The following is a 21,930-nucleotide window of genomic DNA, read 5'->3' as shown; positions in this document are numbered from 1 at the left end:
ATGAGGTTTAAACAAAAGCTATTTTAAAAGAAGGTGGGCTAAGTTAATCACTTGTTATATTTTATTGGATTCCTCCATGAATGTATTTACAGATGGACAACAGTCCTACTTTGGTATGAATGCTTTACTAATACATGGTCCTGCCCAGAAGTACAATCCAGAATAATGGATGCACCCTTTGACAGTCAGAACATGTTTGGAAAAGCATGTAGGTTATGCTCTGCAGTCTTTCAGACTGATACTGAGAGGGCAAAATCTCTATACTCCCTTCAGTGACAATAATCATATTCTTCTTTGTAGACTACCCCTTCCTCTTGACCCTGTCAGTGGGGAAAGGATAGATCAGCCAGATGTTTGATTACTGAAATCCTGGCTCAATATTGGAGCAGTCGTCCCTGAAACAACCAAAAAAACAACCAATAAAAGAGCAATGCAAGTATTTATGACAGTTGACGATCGAGATTTGCAAGTTTCTTCAAAAGGCGAGAAAAAGGGAAGAAGTTGCTACAGTGGCAGGGACTTCTAGTGGAAATTGGCCAGCAGTGTTAAATCTGTGCAGCGTTTTTTTCAGGGAGATTCCTTCAGGAGATCCTCCCCTTCATCAAAGGACACTTTCCTGCTACCATCGACTTGGAGGATATATATTTCAAATTTTGACTTATTTGAAAGCACATGAAATTTCTGTATTTTACTACGAATGGATTTCTCATTGATTTCAAAGCACTTTCATACATTTGGTGAAATTTATCTGCATCAGTATGATATCTGGGTCTAGCCATACCTTGATGACGGCCTCATCATACCTTCTTTTTTCAAACTTTCTGGGTCTGGTTCGTCATACACCGTCTCTCAGTAGTAAGCCTTGCTGCATTTACTGTATTCCTGGGGATATTGTTTTTGTTGGGAGCTAGAGTACTTTCCAAAGAGGAAAGTGTTTCTAGGAGTAGAAAGAGCCCACATGTTCACATTTCTAAGGCAAAGTGTTCCTGGGTTGTGTCTCATCTTTGTGTGTGCTTCTGCTGCTTCCGAATGCTGCCTCTGTTCCTCTTGAACTAATAAATAGGCAGATGCAGCAAATCAGCAGACTGGAAAGATATATTCAGGCCCTGATTACGAATACAGCAGTCCTGGGGATGCCGTACCTGCGTCGGCAGTCCAACTGTCGCCTCCTCTGCAGTTCGACCACAAGATGAGGCTGGCGGTCTCCCCACCAACCTAAGCAAGACCCAGGAACTCCTGACTTTCAGAAAGCACCTAAAGACATGGCTTTTTGAGCAGTAATATGGCAGCCCCTCTGCCACCACCCACCCCACAGCACCTTGAGACCCTTTCGGGTGAGTAGTGCGCTTAATACATTTTTTGATTGATTGATTGATTGATTGGTCGGACGACCACAAGACCACTGCAACCACCAAGATCTTGGATCCCGTGGCAGCGGCAGCAGTAGGGCAAGCAGAGGTCAGTCATGGCAGTGCCGATGCCGGAGCCACCGTGCTGATCACGATCTGCCTTCGCATCAAGATTTTCACGGCACGGACCCCCACCATGAAAAGCTTGGTGGAAAAACAGGGAGGTAGCCCCAAACAAAGCCCCAGGCGATTTTGCCCATTTAGCAGGTTGGGGGTATATGTTGTGCCCCCTTATGCCTACACTGTTGATGCACACTGTTGACATGCACAACTTTGTGCATGGCAACAGTGCACCCAAGGTACTTCAGGCACTGCGGAGGTACTTTCTGGGCCGAAGCATGCCGCCACAGTTACACCACCGCACAGTCCCTCCAGCCCAGTGATAATGCAGCAGTTGGGAGGCCGCTAACTTGGTGCCTTTCTCCTGACTGCTGCAGCGGTGGTCTGGCGGTCGGACCACCGTACTTGAAATTGGGCCCTTAGTTATTTGATAAATTAGAGGGGCCGCAGTGGTGATTCGGAAGAGCATCTTTGGGAAGAGCAAGAACTTTTAACCTGGAAAACAGTTCTGACTACTGACTCCTCATGTACAGGAGTTTCACATCAACAGTCTATGGTAAAAATGAAAGACTGTCTTCAGATCAATATTCTCGATTGATGGTCCAAATGGACAGCACCACTAAAATGTATTAAAACTCCAAGCTGGGATGAATCTGCTTTCAGCAGACAACTGTCTTGTGGTCAAAAGTGGGGGGTGGACAGAAGATAACAGTTCCTGATATTCCAGTGTTGATGATCTTCTCTTCCCAACATATTTGAAATGGCACGGAATATCAAATGCTGGTTGTTTGCCAGTGGCTGACCTTGCCCTGGGTCTCAGTCAATTGCCATCCCTCCAACTCAGCTTATTCCCAAAGTTCTGTGCAAAATGAGAGAACTTTTCCTTTCACTATTGGCTCTCAGAACTATAGGAAGGAGTTCGGGGAGGAGTACTTTTCAAGCCAGCCTTTATTTGCTTTCCTGGAACAGTAGCCATAACCTCTACCACAACCCTGAAGTCTTTACAGTTGAGTCCTTGGCCACTCGGGACCTTGAAACTGGTAGTTAGTAGTTCTGAACAGTGATAGGCAAATACTACAGGCTGCTACAGTATCCTTTGTTTTAAAATTGTTTGTGATTAAGTGAAAACGTTTGCATGTGGGTAAGTTCAAAGTGCCTGCAGCAACTGATATGTCCATCATTCCTGCCCTGTCTTTTGTGGCTTGCCAAATATGGGCTTACAATGTCTTCCATAAAGGTTAACCCTGTAGCTATTTAATTATACTTGGGAAGACCGAATCATTTGAGAGGTTTTTTTGAGGAAGGGGGAAGGCGTTTAATGGGACTGTTCAGAACTTCTCTCCAAATGCAATAGTGTCTACCTGATGGAATCTAATATAGTATTTACAGAATGAACCCTCAATTTGAATCCGTTCACAAGGCCACTTTCAAGATGTTTTCTGAAAGACCGCCTTCTCATTGGCCATTGGTACTAAAGCCAGGAGAAGAAGAGACATCTGTGCACTCCATTGAGGAGCCATTCCTGCGTTTTTGAGCAATTAAGTTTCCTTCTGAACATATCTCTGACCTATCTTAAAAGTACCTTCCTTTCGTCTCAAATCCTTCCCAGTTTTCTTTACCCAGACTCAACTGCAGGACAAAGGTCATTACACTGCTGTGACATAGAGGTGCGTGAGGTTCTGCCTCCAACATCAAAGAATTTCAGCAAAATGTATAAATGTTTGTAGTCTGGGGCCAGGCTAACACGGAAATACCCTTGCCCCAAAGCAAGACATTGTTACATAGGTTGTATCTGGTCTCTCTACAACACAAACTCAGATGGGTAGAACTCTGTAGAATGGCTAAAAGCTCACCCTACTAGTAGTATGGGCACAACAAACTATGTTCACTGAAAGAGCAGCACATGAAAACTTTTAAAATGACTTTTAACTTCATCAGACATAGTTGCATTAATGTGCGCTCTAAAGCGGACTCAGGATTGGGACAGATGGTGCTTTGCAACCTAATCTTGTAAAGTGAACTTCATTCACAGATGCTACTTAACATTCTGGCTGGTACTGCTTAGTTAATGTCTATTCAACCATGCACATCAATGAAAGATCAAATGTTGCAGATAAGTTCATAGTAATTAAACTTCTCTGCTGATTCTGCTCTGCCATTAATGTTATTTTAGCCTCAATTTATGTCAGTATTTTCAAAGCCTGAAAATCAGTGATTCACCTTGTAGGGAATGGCTTTTTTAACCTTCACCTATGGTATTTGGCATTAATAATTTAGAAACCTGTATTTCTTTAGCCTCCGAGTGATGCACTGACAGCAGCATAGCAGTGTTTAAAAATACCTTTGTAGCTGGCAGTGTTAGATGAAAAGATGCTTGAATTCACTTTTGTTACAAACATTGAGTACGGTTTATAGATTTCCTATCTTTTTCTAGGTGATCATTCTCATAGGAAATAAAGCTGATCTCGAAGCACAGAGAGATGTTACATATGAAGAGGCCAAGCAATTTGCAGAGGAAAATGGTGGGTCTCTGTTTTTCTTGCTAACCGTATGCTTAGGAGAAGGTAAAGGGAATACTTATTCCATGAAACCCTGCACAATCTCTACATATTTAATTGGAAGTTGAGAGGATTGTGCTTGCCCTATTCATTGTGGTCCCTGTGGAGTAGTAAAGGTCACTGTATTTATTTCTGTAATTATGTTAAGTGATTTTTCTATTGAGGGGGTTTATATAATGCTTACATAGTTTACCTAATGGGCATGCCACTGGCCTGCTCAACAACCAATTTATCAAAATCTCTGCCATTAGATGAGGTCAGATTGAAGACCATTGTAGTCAGGACCAGACTTTTTTTGTTTAAATACTTTTCGATATTAATTCATTATCTAAATAGTACCAAGTGACTGTATTAAAGATATGTCCGAAAATCTTTAATGCTTATATTTTTTGTAGGCTTATTGTTCCTTGAAGCAAGTGCAAAAACGTAAGTAAACTGTTCGGTTAAATTTTCATATCAAACTGTATGCAAGTTGCGTTTAAGCTTGAACACCTACAAGGAGTTATGTCCATAGTTATGTGCCACATTACACATAGTGTTTGGTTCTGATCTGGCCATTAATAATCAGAATTGTAATCGTTTGCAAAATATTTTAATTCATTTTAATTCTCTCTAGTTATTAGTCAGAAATGTGACTTTGTACACGAGAACACCATCCTAAGTAATTCGACTTCCCAGGATATTGTGGCACAGATCAGAAAATAGTGAGGCACATACGTAGAAATTATGTTGCACAAGTTTTTTGCAGCAATTTATTTTGTTTGCAGTCATTCATATTCAGCCTTAAACTAATAGAAACTATTCCATAAGGACAACACACTTACAATGGGCATGTTTAAGTATCTGAGAGTGTCTGTTTGCTGTACAATCCTGTGTAATAACCATCTTATACGTAAGTCAAAACAAGCACAACAAGTAGAGAGTGGTCAACCATCCTGGTTTCTATGGGATTGTTCGGCTTTGGGGCGGTCTGTCCTGTGTCCCACAGTGATTTACTGTGGAAAATCAATTTGAATGGCCTGATCTTAGAAGATAAGAGAAAGCTAAGAGGGGCTTAGGTGCAGTGGGCTCTGATTTGTGGAATGGCAGGGCAGGATGTCTCAAGCAACCTGATAAGGTGTCCCTCTCTGATATTTTCAACAAGTCAGAGGGAGTTGAAGATTTGATGATAAATGGCTAGATGCTCACTAAACCCTCGCATCTAGTAGACAGTTGTCATATAGGTGCCAGTCATGTTCACAGAGCAGTCTTTCGAGTACTCCATGGAGCACTCCCTTCCTTCGAAACTAGGGACTGGAAACATACAGAGCTGGTTTAGATCCCACTTCTAAATGTAGTTTCCAGACCGGAGCTGTAGATCCACTGTCCAAGGTTTCAGAACCACTTGTGGGTAGTTCTTTTTCAAATGAAATTTACTTGGTAAAACTATTTTCACCCTCCATGTTCTGCCAGTGGCATCCAAATATTAACCCATTGAGCCCAGTACTCATACTTACATACGAGTCCTACTACTGTACATGTGCTACACATTAATGGCACATACCGTACGCAGAATATTCCCTCAAGGTTCTGGGTTTCATATAACAGTGGAAATTCACACAAGAGGAGCTGCTAGGCTTGCATCTACTTGACACAGTGAAAAATGTCTAGTCACATGAGTTATTCACACAACACAGTATGTTGCCACCACTGCTTTGTGATGCAACCCAGGGCATGGACAGTAGTCTCAATGCCCACTATGAGGGCACACTTGTGAACCCCTCAAGGTCTCAGGCAAGATTCTAGGCTTCGCATTACCACAGGCAGGCCTAGCTCTGTGCAGGCACACTATATTGGCATAACGCTAAAATTAGATTACTACCTTTATATGTAGTCAGGCACTTTGGGAAGAGGAGCACACCTGTTAACGATATAGGGGGCATTCCTGTCCCAACATAGCCCTTCTGCTTTTTTATTGAAGCTCCTGCATCATATTAGTGTTCCATCTTTACCAGGCTGTGCCTCTATCACTCAAAGGTAACAAATTATGTGGAGCAGCATGGCAAGTTATTTACTCTAATACAAATGTCACATCAGGCATAGACACATTTTTGCAAAAACAGACGCAGTCTCCTCGGACTGGAAGGCCAGTTCACCAGGCACATGTTTAATCAATGTAGTTAATTATCTTAGGCTTGTCAATGCCACACAGCACAATTACGAGCAATTCCCACTCCTTAGTGCATCACGTGTAGGCACAAGCATAAACAGAATTGTGGGCTGCATCTTCAAGCTCCAGCTATCCCTGTTGTAGATGTGTTTAATAATGGAGTTTGTATGTGTCTGTGTGATGGTTCGAGAATTCCGGAGACTGACAGACATGCTTTTGTAAGTCACTCTGCAGTCGGCCAGACTTCAGGAATTGTGTCCCATGAGTATCTGTTTTTAAGAGCTTGGGCAAATCTCTCAAGTTGTAGGAGATGCAGCATTATTTCTGTGCAGCTACGGTTTGATCAGCATCATTTGGTCTATTAGCCTCGTCTCTCTATGCCTCTGTGATGCCTCCTCTTGAGAGCATTGCACAGGGTCAAGGATTCTTCTGTGTGCCCTCTCATGCAACCCTTTCTAGGGTGCAGTACTTTCATGAGGAAAGCAGCACTCAGATTTTGTGTGATGTGAAATGATCAATTTTATTGTGGGTGCCAAAACTAATCATTTAAAAGGGTATTTTGAGGTATTCAAATGAACACACTTGCCGTTTTTTCTTTTTTATATATATATATATATTTTTTTTACTGCAAATCCTTATTGCCTTTTCGGACATGTATTGACGGTGTGTATGCTCAGTTCAGTGGGTTTTTTTTTTTTGAGCAAACAGCTGGCCTCTAGAATGTAAAAAAAAAAAAAAAAAAAAAATGCCCATTGAAGTGTGCATTTGAGGCCCTCTTTCCTGTCACTTTGAACTGATTCCTAGGTCTTGCCTAAACAGTGCATGCGCTGTGTCTTTGAGATTTTTTTGTACACTATCCGGGGGCTTACAGATTGCCCATTGTTTACTTTTGGTTGGCTTCACTATCCTCATTTGCTTGCTTCAGATTGGTCAGCTGCCTTGGGCTTCCTTAATCTTTGCGTGTTTGTCCCTTCCCTGAAACATGGACGCTTAACTTGTGTCCTTCCACTCCATATTTTGTTACGTGCTTCTTTTTACTTTGTTTTTAAGAACTCCACCAATTTTTTTTTTCTTGCTCCCTCATGTACTTGTCCCCCATGTGTTCCATGTTCCGCCTACCCTTCCTCCTTCCACTGTCCATGTTGCTTGCCCCAATCCCCCCCCTCGTCTGTTGTTGCTTGCCTCCTCTCACTGTCTGTTTTGCGCCCCCCCCCCCTAACCTTCGCCCGCTGTTCATGTTGTTTTTCCCCTTCAGTCTGTTCATGTTGTTTTCCTCTTCCAGCTGCCTATGTTGCTGTTTGGCCCTATCCACTGGATGTTACTTGCCCGTTTCACCTAATGTTTTTGCTTGCCCAATCCTCTGCTCTTCCTTTGCCCGTGTTGCCGCCCCGCCCACCATAACAAGAAAAGAGCTATGGCGCAACATGCTGACTGCCTCACTATGCTTCCCCCACATGCACCAGCAATTTTTAAAAGCATGTTATAGCGCATTATTTATCTTTCAGTTATGCTGTATAGCATTCGCACTTCTGCACAACAAGGCTTAAAATCATTGAAAAAACTAATACCTTGTGTAGGCTAGAACTACTGGCTTTGCCAGTGCTTGTTTGATGAAGCGTCTGGACTTGTGTTTGCATGTAGCAAGATTTTCAAGCCTCTTTTTAAATTTTAGGAATCCCTAGTGGTCACCCATCCCACCAGGGTGCTCTAAAGCCCGCGCCAGGCAGGACATCAGCACAGCTGTCTGCTTTTCCAGTACTTCTAGAAATTTGCTCCAGTGCATTGAGTTATGCTTCCAGTGGTAGAGTTTCTGCCTTACAGTAGAAGACCGAAGAGGATCTTCCTGCTGCCACAGCCAGTGGCATAACTAGTATTTCATGGGCAGTTGCAAGGAAGCAACTGGAGCCACTTGTCTGCTGTTTGAGCTGTGAAATACAGAAATAATCAAGGTTGAGTGGTCTCCTCAAGCCTCTGGGCCCTGGTGTAGCTGCACTTGCTGCACCAGTTGAAGCCCAGACCCTCTCCACAGTGGTGATTTAGGTTCCGATAATCACTCCCTCTTCCACTGGTGAAAACTGGGGTCTGACAGCTCCCTGGCTCTGGTAAAGAGAATGTGAAATCTGTCTTTGCTGGGTACACTTCTGTATTCTGCATGTTTAGCCGTGCATTAGAGAGACCTACCTGTTTAAAATGTCTTGTGCATTTGTTAACCAGAGCTCTGTACTGGAAGCAACAGAGCTGCTGAGTTTGGTTGACAGACACATGGGCACTCTGCTGAAACTCTTCCCTTTCAGAGCCCCAATATGTGCATGAGCCTCCATCAGGCTCTTGACTGTTTGGGCTCAGGTGAACTGTTCTGCACTGGTAGCAGGTAGCGCCTGTCAAAGCATGATACAAGGAAATCATCATGAGTGCACAAGACTTGTCCTTTTGTTGGGAGTTAAATATCACGGCCATTGCACTCCAGAGCCAATTTTACGATTTATTTAGCAAACCAAGATAGCAAAGCCCTGGAGGTTCTGCTTACTAGCTCTATACTTGGAATTTGGAGTTCAGTGGATCATTGAATGAAAGCAAAAATCCTATTACTATATCATTCTGTTTTTCTGCATTTACCAAAATTCTTGTTATTGGTCAGCAGTACTGTATTCATACATTGAGTGTATAGCTTCATTTTTACACATCATAAAAATACAGAAATATCTACTTTGGCAATCATTGAAAGTTTTTCACCCTGTAGTCTTTAGTGTTACTCCAAGTTCCGAGTCTCCTTAGTGGCTGCCTGGTTTTCTATTGCTTTGTAACAGGCAACAGGGAATTCCTGGAGCTCTGCTCGGATACCACTTCGGGTGAACTTTTAACCTATACTCTTTGCTTCAAGTTAGCAGATTCTCTCTTCATTCCTTTCCAACAAGCTGAGGTGCATTTTGTTCAATGGCATGTGTGGCTGTAGATTCAACAGTATTGTACTTTCAATCAGTTTCTGTTGCACACCGATCTTTCAATTTTGACGGGCCTAGTTTCGACCGCATGCCCTTCAGGTGGGCCTCGCCAGCCTACAAGCCTACAAGCCTGTACACTTGTGGTCCCGCAAAGAATGTATTCCTGATTGAATGGACACTGTTTTGATTCTGTCCTTGGTGCCACTCGAAGTGCCCTAACACTGATCACCATCTGGTTTGCAAACTGTGCCACTCACCAGATCAACAACAGGCTACCTGTGAGGCATGTCAATGGTTTCGATCCAAGAAAACGTTTCAAGACCGACAAGCTCACAGGTTGGAGATGGCTCACAGATATCCAGAAGGCACTCAAATATTTTCGAGGAAGAACAGGCACAGGAAGAGCCAGAACAGGAAGAAGCCGTCTCATCCAAGGTTTGGATTCTGACATTCAATCTGACATCGAGAGCCAAAAACTGACGTCGGCACAGTGAGTACTGTAGCCCCATCTCCACCCACAAACTCTAAAAAATAAATAAATAAAAAGTCCCTACTGGTGTCACCGGACCACCACTGCAATCAAGTCATGGTCAGTCCCAGAAGGACGGTTCAGCTGCTCCGGCTACCGGCTCGGCACCAAACATTATGAAGACAACTGCCTCTGCGTCATCGACCTCATTACTATCGATAAACAGTTGAGCACTGACTACATCCGCGTCGAGCTGAGACTCTTCGGAACCAAGTTCGGCACCAAAAGAGGTCCATCCACCGAAAACTTTGGCTCCAAAAAATAAAGATATTACTTCAGAGCCTTTTGGATTTGGACTACTCTTCCTCCACGCCTTCACCTATTCAGCTGATACTTGAGACTGTGGACGCTAGACAGCATAGACTGTGCAGTCAAAAAGGCACAGGGTGAATTGTAACGTCCTCTACTGTGACTTTAAAAAGGAAGCTTACTTCTCAGAAGGCATTGGATACCCTGCCATCTCATAAAAAGATTACGGAGAAGGCTGCTTCCTCAAATGAGCCTGTTCATCCACCCCCTACTTCCCCTCCACCTAGCTCTTCTCATTCTCCCACCTATGTAACTGTGAGATCGCACTCCACAAGGCTCGCCATTGAATATAGATCACTACTTGGGGGACAAACAGCAGGATCCAGACCCCTGATGTTCTCATGATCTGGACTGTCATTAACACTGATCCAGATCTGTATCCTGCTAGGCCTTCTACTCCAGAGGATACTACCAGCTACCAACAAGTTATTGCTAGGGCAGCTGCTTACTATATTGACCACTACAAAAAGGAACCCATTGAACATTATATCTTGTTTGACACCCTTACCACCATAGAGCGACCCAGTATCTTCCTATGCTTTCATGGATGATGCGCCATGCAGATGATATGATTCTGGAGCGGACAGGCTCTTGAAAAATAACACCTAGGTTGGATTACAAAAATATAAGGCTACACCTTCGGACCCACTGCATCAGGTCACAAGTGTCACCAGACTCAGTAGTGGCTACTACTGCCAGAAAGAGGGCTAATAGCCAGGCCATTGGAGACTCTTCTCCACCAGACAAGAACAGTAAAAAGCTGGATGGAGCAAGCAAGACAGTGGTTGTGCAAGCCGCAAATCATTAGCGTATTGCCAATTCGCAAGCCTTACTCTCTAGATACGATAGAGCTTCTCTGGGAGGAGATGGAGGATCTTCTTCAATATCTCCCAGAGGAGGAATGCAAGCATGGCCAGCAAATTGTTTTAGAGGGACAAACAGTTGCAAATTCAATTCAGTGTGCACTAGGTACATAATTACCAGTGTGTTGATCAGTATGCATGCATGGCTTAGGTGCTCTGGATTTAAGCCAGAGGTTCAACAAGCAGTATTAAATATGACCTTAGAAAAAACACTACTTTGGTCTTCAAGTTGATTCTACATTAGAGAAGTTAAAAAAAAAAAAAAAAAAAAAAACAGAAAAGATACGGACACTGCAAAGGCCATGGGAGCTCTTCAGTCCCAAGCACAAAGGGGATATTTTCACTGCCCAATGTATAGAGTGGGTTACAAATCCTGTACAACATCTGAACCTTCCACCTCACAAAATAAACAAGTCTCAAGCTCATTCACCAAAGGCGCCTTAAAAGATTAATTCAGAGGCCATTTCAGAGGCAGGGGCAAAAACAGTAACTCCCGGGGCTCAGCTTCCACAATAAAGCATTGACTATCTGAAAATGACAATACCCTATATAACCCCAGTTGGGGGGATGCCTTCAGACACATCAGACCAGTGGGTCTCCTCCGTTATCCAACATGGGTATTGCCTGAAGCTTGTTTCAACACCTCCCAGCGTCCGTCCTCGCACACACAGATTATCTCAAGATCACCTTGCCCTCCTCAAAGAAGAGGTAGTCACTTCTTCTAAAAAGAGCCATAAAACCGGTTCCATCCCAATAACACAGAACAGGAGTATACTCGCTATATTTTCTCATTTCAAAAAGGGAGTGGTCACTCAGACCCAAATTGGATCTCTGGTCCCTAAATCAATATATTCTTTTAGAACATTTCACATGGTCACTCTTCAGGATGTCATCCCACTCCTTCAACAAGGCAATTTCATGACCGCTCTAGTCTTGAAAGAGGCAGGCACACCGCAAATATCTAAGATTTGTGGTCGCGGGCAAACATTACCAGTTCAAAGTCCTTCTTTTTGGGATCACATCCATGGTAATCGGCAGATGCCTAGCAGTTGTCGCAGCGCACCTCCGAAGAAAAAGGATTCATATCTTCCCATACCTGGACAACTGGCTTATCAAAGCCAGCTCGCTACAACAGTGTCTATCCCACAGCCCACAGCCCAATCACAGTAAACCTCTTTCACAAGTTAGGGTTTACACACAACTTTGTAAAATCTCATCTACAATCCCTTCAGATTCAACCTAGGAGCCAATCTCAATACTGAACTGGGGTTAACATACACAAATCCAGCTCACATTCAAAGTTTTCAACATCTTCATCCTCAGTTTCGACAGAATCATACTCCCACAGTCAAAACTGTCATGCATCTTTTAGGGATGATGGTATGCTGTATTGCTATCGTCCCGCATGCCAGACTCCACGTGTCTGCTACAGCTTATCCTGTCTCGTCAGTGGTCTCCAGTCGCAGGGTCACCTTCAGGATGAAGTGTTGATAGACCGGTTAACTTAACACTCACTGCAATGGTGGAACTCTGCCAACTTTTTAAAAGGGCGGCCTTTTCAAGACCCTGTGCCTCAACTCATAATGACCACGGATGCATCCTCGACAGGTTGGGGCGCACACTTTCAAGACTTCACAGTCCAGGGCCTTTGGGATCACATAAATCGATCCACACACATCAATTATTGAGAACTTCAAGCAGTATTTCTAGCCCTCAAAGCTTTCATGTTATCATGACTGGCACAAACAACATGGAAATGGGCTCTTCACCACCACATTCACCTGTTGGCATATTATCTCCTAGGAACGGACAGTGACTTTGCAGACCTGCTCAGCAGGATGCAGCAACAAGTCCACAAATGAGAACTCCACCCTCAAGTCCTTCAAAAATACTTCCAAAAGTGGGGAACTCCTCATATAGACCTGCTCGCTACAGCGGAAAACTCAAAATGCCCAAACTTTGCATCTATGTCTTCCCAACCAATATCCAAGGGTAATGCTCTATGGATGAACTAGTCAGGGATATTTACCTATGCTTTTCCATGTCTCTCATTCATTCCATTCCTTGTTTGCATACTCACAAAGACATCACTAACCATGATACTGGTAGCGCCTACATCACGTCAACCTTGGTTCACAACACTTCTGGATTTCATAAGTTCCTCACGAGAAGCTCCCCAACAGGTTAGACCTTCTCATGCAGGAGCATGAACAGATCAGACATTCAGACCCCTAATTTCTCAGCCTATCGATATGGCTCCTGAAATCATAGAATCTGGTTACCTCAGTTTACCTCATGAGTGTATGGAAATTTTGAAGGCGGCTCACAGACCAACAACTAGAGTGTGCTGTACAACAAAGTGGAAACGTTTTGTTTGCTACTGTCAGTCCAAACACATTGACTTGATTTAAGCATCTGTCCAAGATATTTGCTAAACTTCCATCAGACTACACATTGCAGCCATAGCTGCATACTTACAAAATACAGAACATACTTCATTGTTGAGAATTCTGGTCGTTAAAATCTTCATGGAAGGACTTAAGAGTAATCCCACTTAGACTTTCTCCTGTTCCACAATGTAATCTTTACGTTGTACTCACTAGGCTCATGGGTCCTCCTTTTGAACCACTTTGTTTATGTCCTATCCTGTTCATTTCATGGAAGGTGACTTTTCTAGTCGCCTTTACATCCCTTTGATACGTGAGCGAACTCCAGGCAATAACTTCGGAAGAACCTTTCTTTCAAATACTTGGACAAGGTTCTTTCACCCACACCCAAGATTTCTATCAAAAGTGGTATCTTTTTTTCATATCAAACCATTGAAATGCCTGTTTTTCCCCCAGCCTGATTCAGTAGCACTTCACACTTTAGATGTAAGAATATCACGCTTACTATATTGACCGGGCAAAAGAGTTTAGGAAAACCAAACAACTTTTTATAGCTTTTCCTTTGCCGTTTAAGAGCAATGCAGTTTCGCAAAATAGCATAGCTAGATGGATTGTTAAATGCATACTAACATGTTATGCTAAGGCACAAAGAAAATAGCTGCATACTCGTAGAGCACATTCCACTAGACAAAATAGTGCTACTAGGGCATATTTGGGAAATATTCCTCTAGCTGACATCTGTAGAATAGCTACCTGGTCGACACTACACACATTCACAATGCCTTATTGAGTAGATGTACAAGCACGACAGCAAGCAAATGGTAGGACAGGCTGTCTTAAGGACCCTTTTCCAGACAGATGCAACTTCTACAGGCTAGCCACCTCTTATTGGAGGGACTGCTTTACAGTTTATGCAGAGCATGTGTATTTTCGCCACACATGCCATTGAACTAAAAATGTTATTTACCCGGTAGACATCTGTACGTGGCATGTTTGGCTGTAGGTTCACATGCGCCCTCTCTCCTCCCCAGACGCCTGTGGCTGTTGCAGTTACCTTCTATTTGTAATAAATTAGAGCGGCACTCAACACTATTCCTAATAATGCAAAAAGCCTTGATAGTTATACATGTCCAGAAATGACAGTCCTCCTTTAATTCAACCGTAGTGTTCTTTATTCTTCTTAAAAGTTCTTGAATCCAAAATCGCACATATCACTGTCCCTTTATATCGTCCCAGTCAACACGTGTTTCGTCTGGGGAGTACCACTTGACTTCTTCAGGACTTTCTACAAGACAATTTTAATACATACAATATAATTGTGTTCTCAAAATATGAATATCAGTCTTAAGACCCCTCACCATCCAATGTGACTAACCTACATTCACTTGTGAAAACCGTGGTTCAAATCATTGTACAATAAGATAACAATCCCTTAATTACAAAGCCTAATTTCTCCATGTGCATACACCACTTCGTGTAAAGCCAAAGTTGCATGACCCCGTTATTAGAAACGAAACCCTCTGTAGATATAATCTTTCCATGAAAATCATGCTCAGTAATAATTGTGAGTATATCAATGTATCAATATACAATATCGGAATACCTTAACTGAAGCAAAATAAATGGCTGATACCTTATCTTGTAATAGATAGTCTCGTACGTAGAATTCTGTGTTTAGTTGATGATCATTCAGTGATTATTGTTCTGTAATGTCTAATCTGAAAGTATGGGATAGGTATGTGATTATCTTTAAAGGCCTTGTCTTACTGCAATAGTACAATAGTGTCCATCAATTGCAACGCTTACCTTACTGTGTGTATTACATATACTAAGTTATTTGGATGCCCCTGATGTACAGGAAGCGTATCCTAGAAAAAGGGTATAAAAGTTAATCGCTACCAAATATTAACGTTAGTCTAATCTTTCTACCATTCCCACCATATGAACTCGTACCTGTTTGAGTTAACCTGCAAACCGCGAGTACATCGGAAAAGTGTGCAAAAGGAGAGCATGTTGCTGATCGGCGTTTATAAGCCCGCCCGAAGGCTCTAAACATTGAAAACGGACTCTTCTTAATGACGTGCACACCTTGCGCTCATTCGTAGTTCCTGTGCAATCAGTGATATTTCTATTGAGCCAGTTAAAAGTACTACATTGAGCCCGCTAATATAACGGGATAAATCTGAAAGGAGTCCACTTTTATTCTAAACTTGTTCAAATTGGCCCCCTCTAGCCTGAGACATAAAGGACAGACTACTCTTGGTATACTCATCTGCCAAGACTTACTAACGGTTACAAATGCAGTGAGTAGCCCCTCACAAATTAACAGATCAGTTCTCTTGTTTATCCTCAAGCATATATATATGTTCGGTGGCATGTGTAGCTGCAGATACACATGCTGTGCACAGTCCGCCGTCTGGTGTTGGGCTCGGAGTGTTACAAGTTGTTTTTGTTCGAAGAAGTCTTTTCGAGTCACGAGACCGAGGGACTCCTCCCACTTCGGTTCCATTGCACATGGGCGTCGACTCCATTTTAGATTGTTTTTTTCCGCCATCGGGTTCGGACGTGTTCCTTTTCGCTGTGTGTTTCGGGTCGGAAAGTTAGTTAGAATCTCGGAAAAATTTGTCGGTATTGTTGCGTTCGGTATCGGGTTAGTTAGGACAAATCGACACCGAATCTTGAAGAGCTCCGGTACCCCTTCGGGGTAATTTCGATTCCCCCGTCGGGGCCTGGTCGGCCCGACCGCGTGCGACTTCAAGAATGATGGAACGGACCCCGTTCCGCTTCTGTCCTAAATGCCATAATAAATATCCGTATACGGATCAGCATTTGGTCTGTAACTTGTGCCTGTCCCCCGAGCACAAGGAGGATACGTGTGAAGCCTGTCGAGCGTTTCGGTCGAGGAAAACGCTCAGAGACCGAAGAGCCAAGAGATTGCAAATGGCGTCCACGCCAACAGGACAACAACGGTTCGAGGACGAAGAGGAAGCGTTCTCCATCCCCGAGTCGGATTCGGGGGAATCCGACGCCGAAGACATAACAACCGTGAGTAAGACATCGAAAATTAGGACTCACAAAGTCCACAAAAGCCCAGGGGACGCCACTGCCAACAGGCCATGGCTTAACCCAAAAACTAGGTGACCGAGCCAAGGCACCGAAAAAAGGCATGCTGGTGTCGAAGTCATCCGACTCCGGTCGTGATACCGCCACACAGCAAACTCGGAGCCGAGACACCAGCTCCGAGAAACTTTGCCGCAGAGACAGCGGCACCGAAGACGTTCGGCACCGAGATACCACGCCGAAATTAAAGAAAACTTCTTCGGAGCCTAAAAAGACTACCGAAACGGTTTCGGTACCGAAAAAAGCCTCGGAACCGAAAATTAGTTCCTATACAGAGGAACAAGGGCTAAACACCCAATTGCATGCATTTGGGGAACAGCTTCAAACTGCAGAGACTGACTACACTCAAAGGAGGCTTCACATCCATGAAGACACAGGGAAGATAACCACCCTTCCCCCAATCAGGATGAAAAGGAAACTTGCCTTTCAACAAGGGGACAAGCAACCACAAGCAAAGGTGGTAAAGAAAGTAACCCCACCACCTTCTCCACCACCATCAACTCATGCATCACCGGCGCAAACTCCACCACTAACCCACTCACCAGCTCATACCACAATGAGCCAGGATGATCCCGATGCATGGGACCTTTACGACGCTCCAGTGTCTGATAATAGCCCAGAGTCGTACCCAACTAAACCATCACCACCTGAGGACAGTACATCATATGCACAGGTGGTCGCAAGGGCAGCCGAATTTCACAATGTCTCACTACATTCGGAACCTATTGAGGACGACTTTCTCTTTAACACCCTGTCCTCCACCCATAGCCATTATCAAAGCCTTCCCATGCTCCCAGGAATGCTAAGGCACTCAAAACAAATATTTTGGGAGCCAGTTAAAGGCAGGGCCATAACTCCAAGGGTGGAGGAAAAAATATAAGGCACCGCCCACAGACCCAATATTTATTACAACACAACTAACACCGGACTCAGTAGTTGTAGGGGCAGCTCGTAAAAGAGCCAACTCTCATACATCAGGCGACGCACCACCTCCGGACAAGGAGAGCCGCAAATTTGATGCAGCGGGAAAAAGGGTTGCAGCACAAGCAGCAAATCAGTGGCGTATGGCCAACTCGCAAGCACTCTTGGCAAGATACGACTGGGCTCATTGGGATGAAATGCAACATTTCATCGAACACCTACCCAAAGAGTTCCAAAAAAGAGCGCAACAGGTGGTGGAAGAAGGACAAAGTATCTCGAACAATCAGATACGGTCGTCCATGGATGCAGCGGATACAGCTGCAAGGACAAACACTGCAGTCACAATACGGAGGCACGCATGGCTGCGCACTTCTGGGTTCAAACCCGAAATCCAACAGGCTGTGTTCAATATGCCGTTTAATGAACAGCAATTGTTTGGGCCGGAGGTAGACACTGCCATTGAAAAACTAAAAAAGGACACCGATACAGCCAAAGCCATGGGCTTACTCTACTCCCCGCAGAGCAGAGGCACATTTCGGAAAACACCTTTTAGGGGAGGTTTTCGAGGTCAACCCACAGAAACCAACACCTCACAGACAAGACCACCTACCTATCAGGGTCAATATCAAAGGGGAGGTTTTCGGGGACAATATAGAGGAGGCCAATTCCCAAGAAACCGGGGAAAATTTCAAGGTCCCAAAACCCCTCAAAATAAACAGTGACTCACAAGTCACACAACCCCTTCACACAACACCAGTGGGGGGAAGACTAAGCCAGTTCTACAAATCCTGGGAGGAAATAACAACAGACACTTGGGTCTTAGCAATTATCCAACATGGTTATTGCATAGAATTTCTCCAATTCCCTCCAAACGTCCCACCGAAAACACACTATGTCAAAACAGCATATAGATCTTCTAGGACTAGAAGTTCAAGCATTACTGCAAAAGGACGCAATAGAATTAGTACCAAGTCTACAGAAAAACACAGGGGTTTACTCACTGTACTTTCTAATACCAAAAAAGGACAAAACTCTGAGACCAATACTAGATCTCAGAACACTAAATACCTACATCAAATCAGACCACTTTCACATGGTCACATTACAAGACGTAATCCCACTGCTCAAACAGCAAGACTACATGACCACATTAGACCTAAAAGATGCGTATTTCCATATACCGATACATCCTTCACACAGGAAATACCTAAGGTTCGTATTCAAAGGAATACATTACCAATTCAAAGTGTTGCCATTCGGAATAACAACTGCGCCAAGAGTCTTTACAAAATGCCTGGCAGTAGTAGCTGCACATATCAGAAGGCAGCAAATACACGTGTTCCCTTACTTAGACGACTGGTTAATCAAGACCAACACGCTAACAAGGTGTTCACATCACACAAAATGTCATACAGACCCTTCACAAGCTGGGTTTCTCCATCAACTATGCAAAGTCACACCTTTTGCCGTGTCAAACACAGCAATACTTAGGAGCGACAATCAACACAGCAGAAGGGATAGCCACTCCAAGTCCACAAAGGGTTCAAACATTTCACAAGGTAATACAGGCCATGTATCCATCACAAAACATACAAGCAAAAATAGTATTAAAACTCCTAGGCATGATGTCTTCATGCATAGCCATTGTCCCAAACGCAAGATTGCACATGCGGCCCTTACAACAGTGCCTAGCATCACAATGGTCACATGCACAGGGTCAACTTCTAGATCTGGTGTTGATAGACCGCCAAACATACATCTCGCTTCTATGGTGGAACAGTACAAATTTAAACAAAGGGCGGCCTTTCCAAGACTCAGTGCCACAATACGTCATAACAACAGATGCTTCCATGACAGGGTGGGGAGCACACCTCAATCAACACAGCATCCAAGGACAATGGGACATACATCAAAGGCAGTTTCACATAAATCACCTAGAACTGTTAGCAGTATTTCTAGCGCTGAAAGCATTTCAGCCCATGATAACCCACAAATACATTCTTGTCAAAACAGACAACATGACAACAATGTATTATTTAAACAAACAAGGGGGGACACACTCGACACAGTTGTGTCTCCTAACGCAAAAAATATGGCATTGGGCGATTCACAACCACATTCGCCTAATAGCACAATTTATTCCAGGGATCCAAAACCAGCTAGCAGACAACCTCTCTCGGGATCACCAACAAATCCACGAATGGGAAATTCACCCCCAAATACTGAACACTTACTTTCAAATTTGGGGAACACCTCAAATAGATATATTTGCAACAAAAGAAAACTCAAAATGCCAAAACTTCGCATCCAGGTACCCACACGATCAATCCCAGGGCAATGCTCTATGGATGAATTGGTCAGGGATATTTGCGTACGCTTTTCCCCCTCTCCCTCTCCTTCCATATCTAGTAAACAGATTGGGTCAAAACAAACTCAAACTCATACTGATAGCACCAACATGGGCAAGACAACCTTGGTATACAACACTCCTAGACCTGTCAGTAGTACCTCATGTCAAGCTACCCAACAGACCAGATCTGTTAACACAACACAAACAACAGATCAGGCATCCAAACCCAGCATCGCTCAATCTAGCAATTTGGCTCCTGAAATCCTAGAATTCGGACACTTAGAACTCACACAGGAATGTATGGAGGTCATAAAACAAGCTAGAAAACCTTCCACTAGACACTGCTATGCAAATAAATGGAAAAGATTTGTTTGTTACTGCCATAATAATCAAATTCAACCATTACACGCATCTCCAAAAGATGTAGTGGGATATTTACTACATTTACAAAAATCAAATCTAGCTTTCTCCTCCATAAAGATACATCTCACCGCAATATCTGCTTACCTGCAGATTACTCATTCAACTTCCCTATTTAAAATACCAGTCATTAAAGCGTTTATGGAAGGCCTAAAGAGAATTATACCACCAAGAACACCACCTGTTCCTTCATGGAACCTCAACATTGTCTTAACAAGACTCATGGGCCCACCTTTCGAACCCATGCATTCTTGTGAAATGCAATACTTAACGTGGAAAGTTGCATTTCTCATTGCCATCACATCTCTAAGAAGAGTGAGTGAGATTCAGGCATTTACCATACAAGAACCATTTATTCAAATACACAAGAATAAAGTAGTTCTAAGAACAAATCCAAAATTCTTACCAAAAGTTATCTCACCGTTCCACTTAAATCAAACCGTAGAATTACCAGTGTTCTTCCCACAGCCAGATTCGGTAGCTGAAAGAGCACTACATACATTAGACATCAAAAGAGCACTAATGTACTACATTGACAGAACAAAACTAATTAGGAAGACAAAACAACTGTTTCTCTTCCAGGGGATCCTCATCAATAGTCATAAACATTGAATATTCCCGCCCTTGTGCGGGGACCCCGGAGCATATATATATAAAATACATACATATTATCATGTGTAAAACAGCAATGCAGGCTATAATCATAAATAGGCTAAAATGCTTTATTTCTATGCAAGTTTTTTTTTTTTGTTTTTTTTTTTTTTTTATATTATATTATAAAATCACAATAGATCATAAATATCTACCTAAGCCCCAAAAACTGGACTTAGGGAAGTAAACAGCAGTAAATAGCAGAGAAAAATAGAAAAAACCACATTGAAAAACAATGAAGCATTCTTAGCCAATAGGCTGCATGCAGGTTAACACAGGAGAACCATAAAAACTTTGGCACCGTGCATTTAAGACCCTGAGCACCTCCAGTATCCCACCATGCCTCAGGGGTGAAGGGAAGGTGACAGTTGGTTCACAGTTAGGTCAGTTCTTTTTTCCGGCTTCTTCTGAGAGGATCCTGGAGCATTGAGCTCTCAGTTTTTCTGAGTTTTCCTCAGAAAAATTCTTTAAAAAAGCGTTTTTCACTTTTCACTCGACAAGTAATATCTTTGTCTGAGCTAGGAAGGTTTTTTCTGACAGAAAAATGCCTTCTCTTTTTGTAAAATGTCCCTCTTGTGGGAAGAAGAAAGCCCAGTCAGACCCACACTCTCTGTGTATTGTCTGCCTGCCACAGAGTCACTGTCCTGACACCTGCAAGTATTGTAAGAACATGTCAAGGAGGACTCTCAAAGACAGAGAGAAGATCAGGCTACATGGGCTTCAGGAGAGGAAAAAGTCAACATCCTCTTCACTTCCCAGACCTACAGCAGAAGGAATGGCCCGTTCGACGTCGACAGGTAGGATTGTACCTGTTTGTTCTCCATCGACGTCATCGGCACCACCGTCTCACCGGCATAGATCGCCGTCGACGGCGACCAGACCGACGTCGAGGGACAAAACGTCGAAGCATGGACACAGGGGTACATCTCCGTCGACGGCAGGCCGCCGTTCGGCGTCGAGTCATCTCCGGCGCTCCCGTTCGCCGTTGAGAACGTCTCACCCCTTGGCGTCGAAGGACACGACACCAAAAACACCTCGACGGCATGAACATCCGCCGTCGACCACTCGCCACTCAACGTCGAGACACACGACGGCGAGTAGGTCCAGGTCCCGTGATAGGCGATCGGCGTCAAGACACTCGACGGCAAGACCTCCGACGTCAGGACATTCGACGTCGAGAGCAGACCAGCCAGCGCAACCTTCGACGTCGAGGATACAATCGACGTCGACACAACCTTCAGCGGTGTCACAGGCAGTGGAGC

The 21,930-nt window shown here is 43.7% G+C and overlaps 1 protein-coding gene across 1 annotated transcript in view; it reads left to right on the top strand.

Annotated features, from left to right (window-relative positions):
• The window catches only part of RAB14 (RAB14, member RAS oncogene family), a 227,694-nt gene that overhangs the window by 169,281 nt on the left and 36,483 nt on the right, over positions 1-21,930 (top strand). Inside the window, exons 7-8 of the mRNA XM_069241660.1 lie at positions 3,904-3,991; positions 4,423-4,453. Coding sequence (XP_069097761.1) covers positions 3,904-3,991; positions 4,423-4,453 — 119 coding nt within the window. The remainder of the gene's footprint in view (positions 1-3,903; positions 3,992-4,422; positions 4,454-21,930) is intronic.

Source organism: Pleurodeles waltl, chromosome 6 (genome assembly GCF_031143425.1).
Source record: "Pleurodeles waltl isolate 20211129_DDA chromosome 6, aPleWal1.hap1.20221129, whole genome shotgun sequence".
In the NCBI taxonomy this organism is placed as follows: domain Eukaryota; kingdom Metazoa; phylum Chordata; class Amphibia; order Caudata; family Salamandridae; genus Pleurodeles; species Pleurodeles waltl.
Note: the sequence above shows the minus strand (reverse complement) of the source record. Positions and strands in the feature narration are given on the sequence as shown.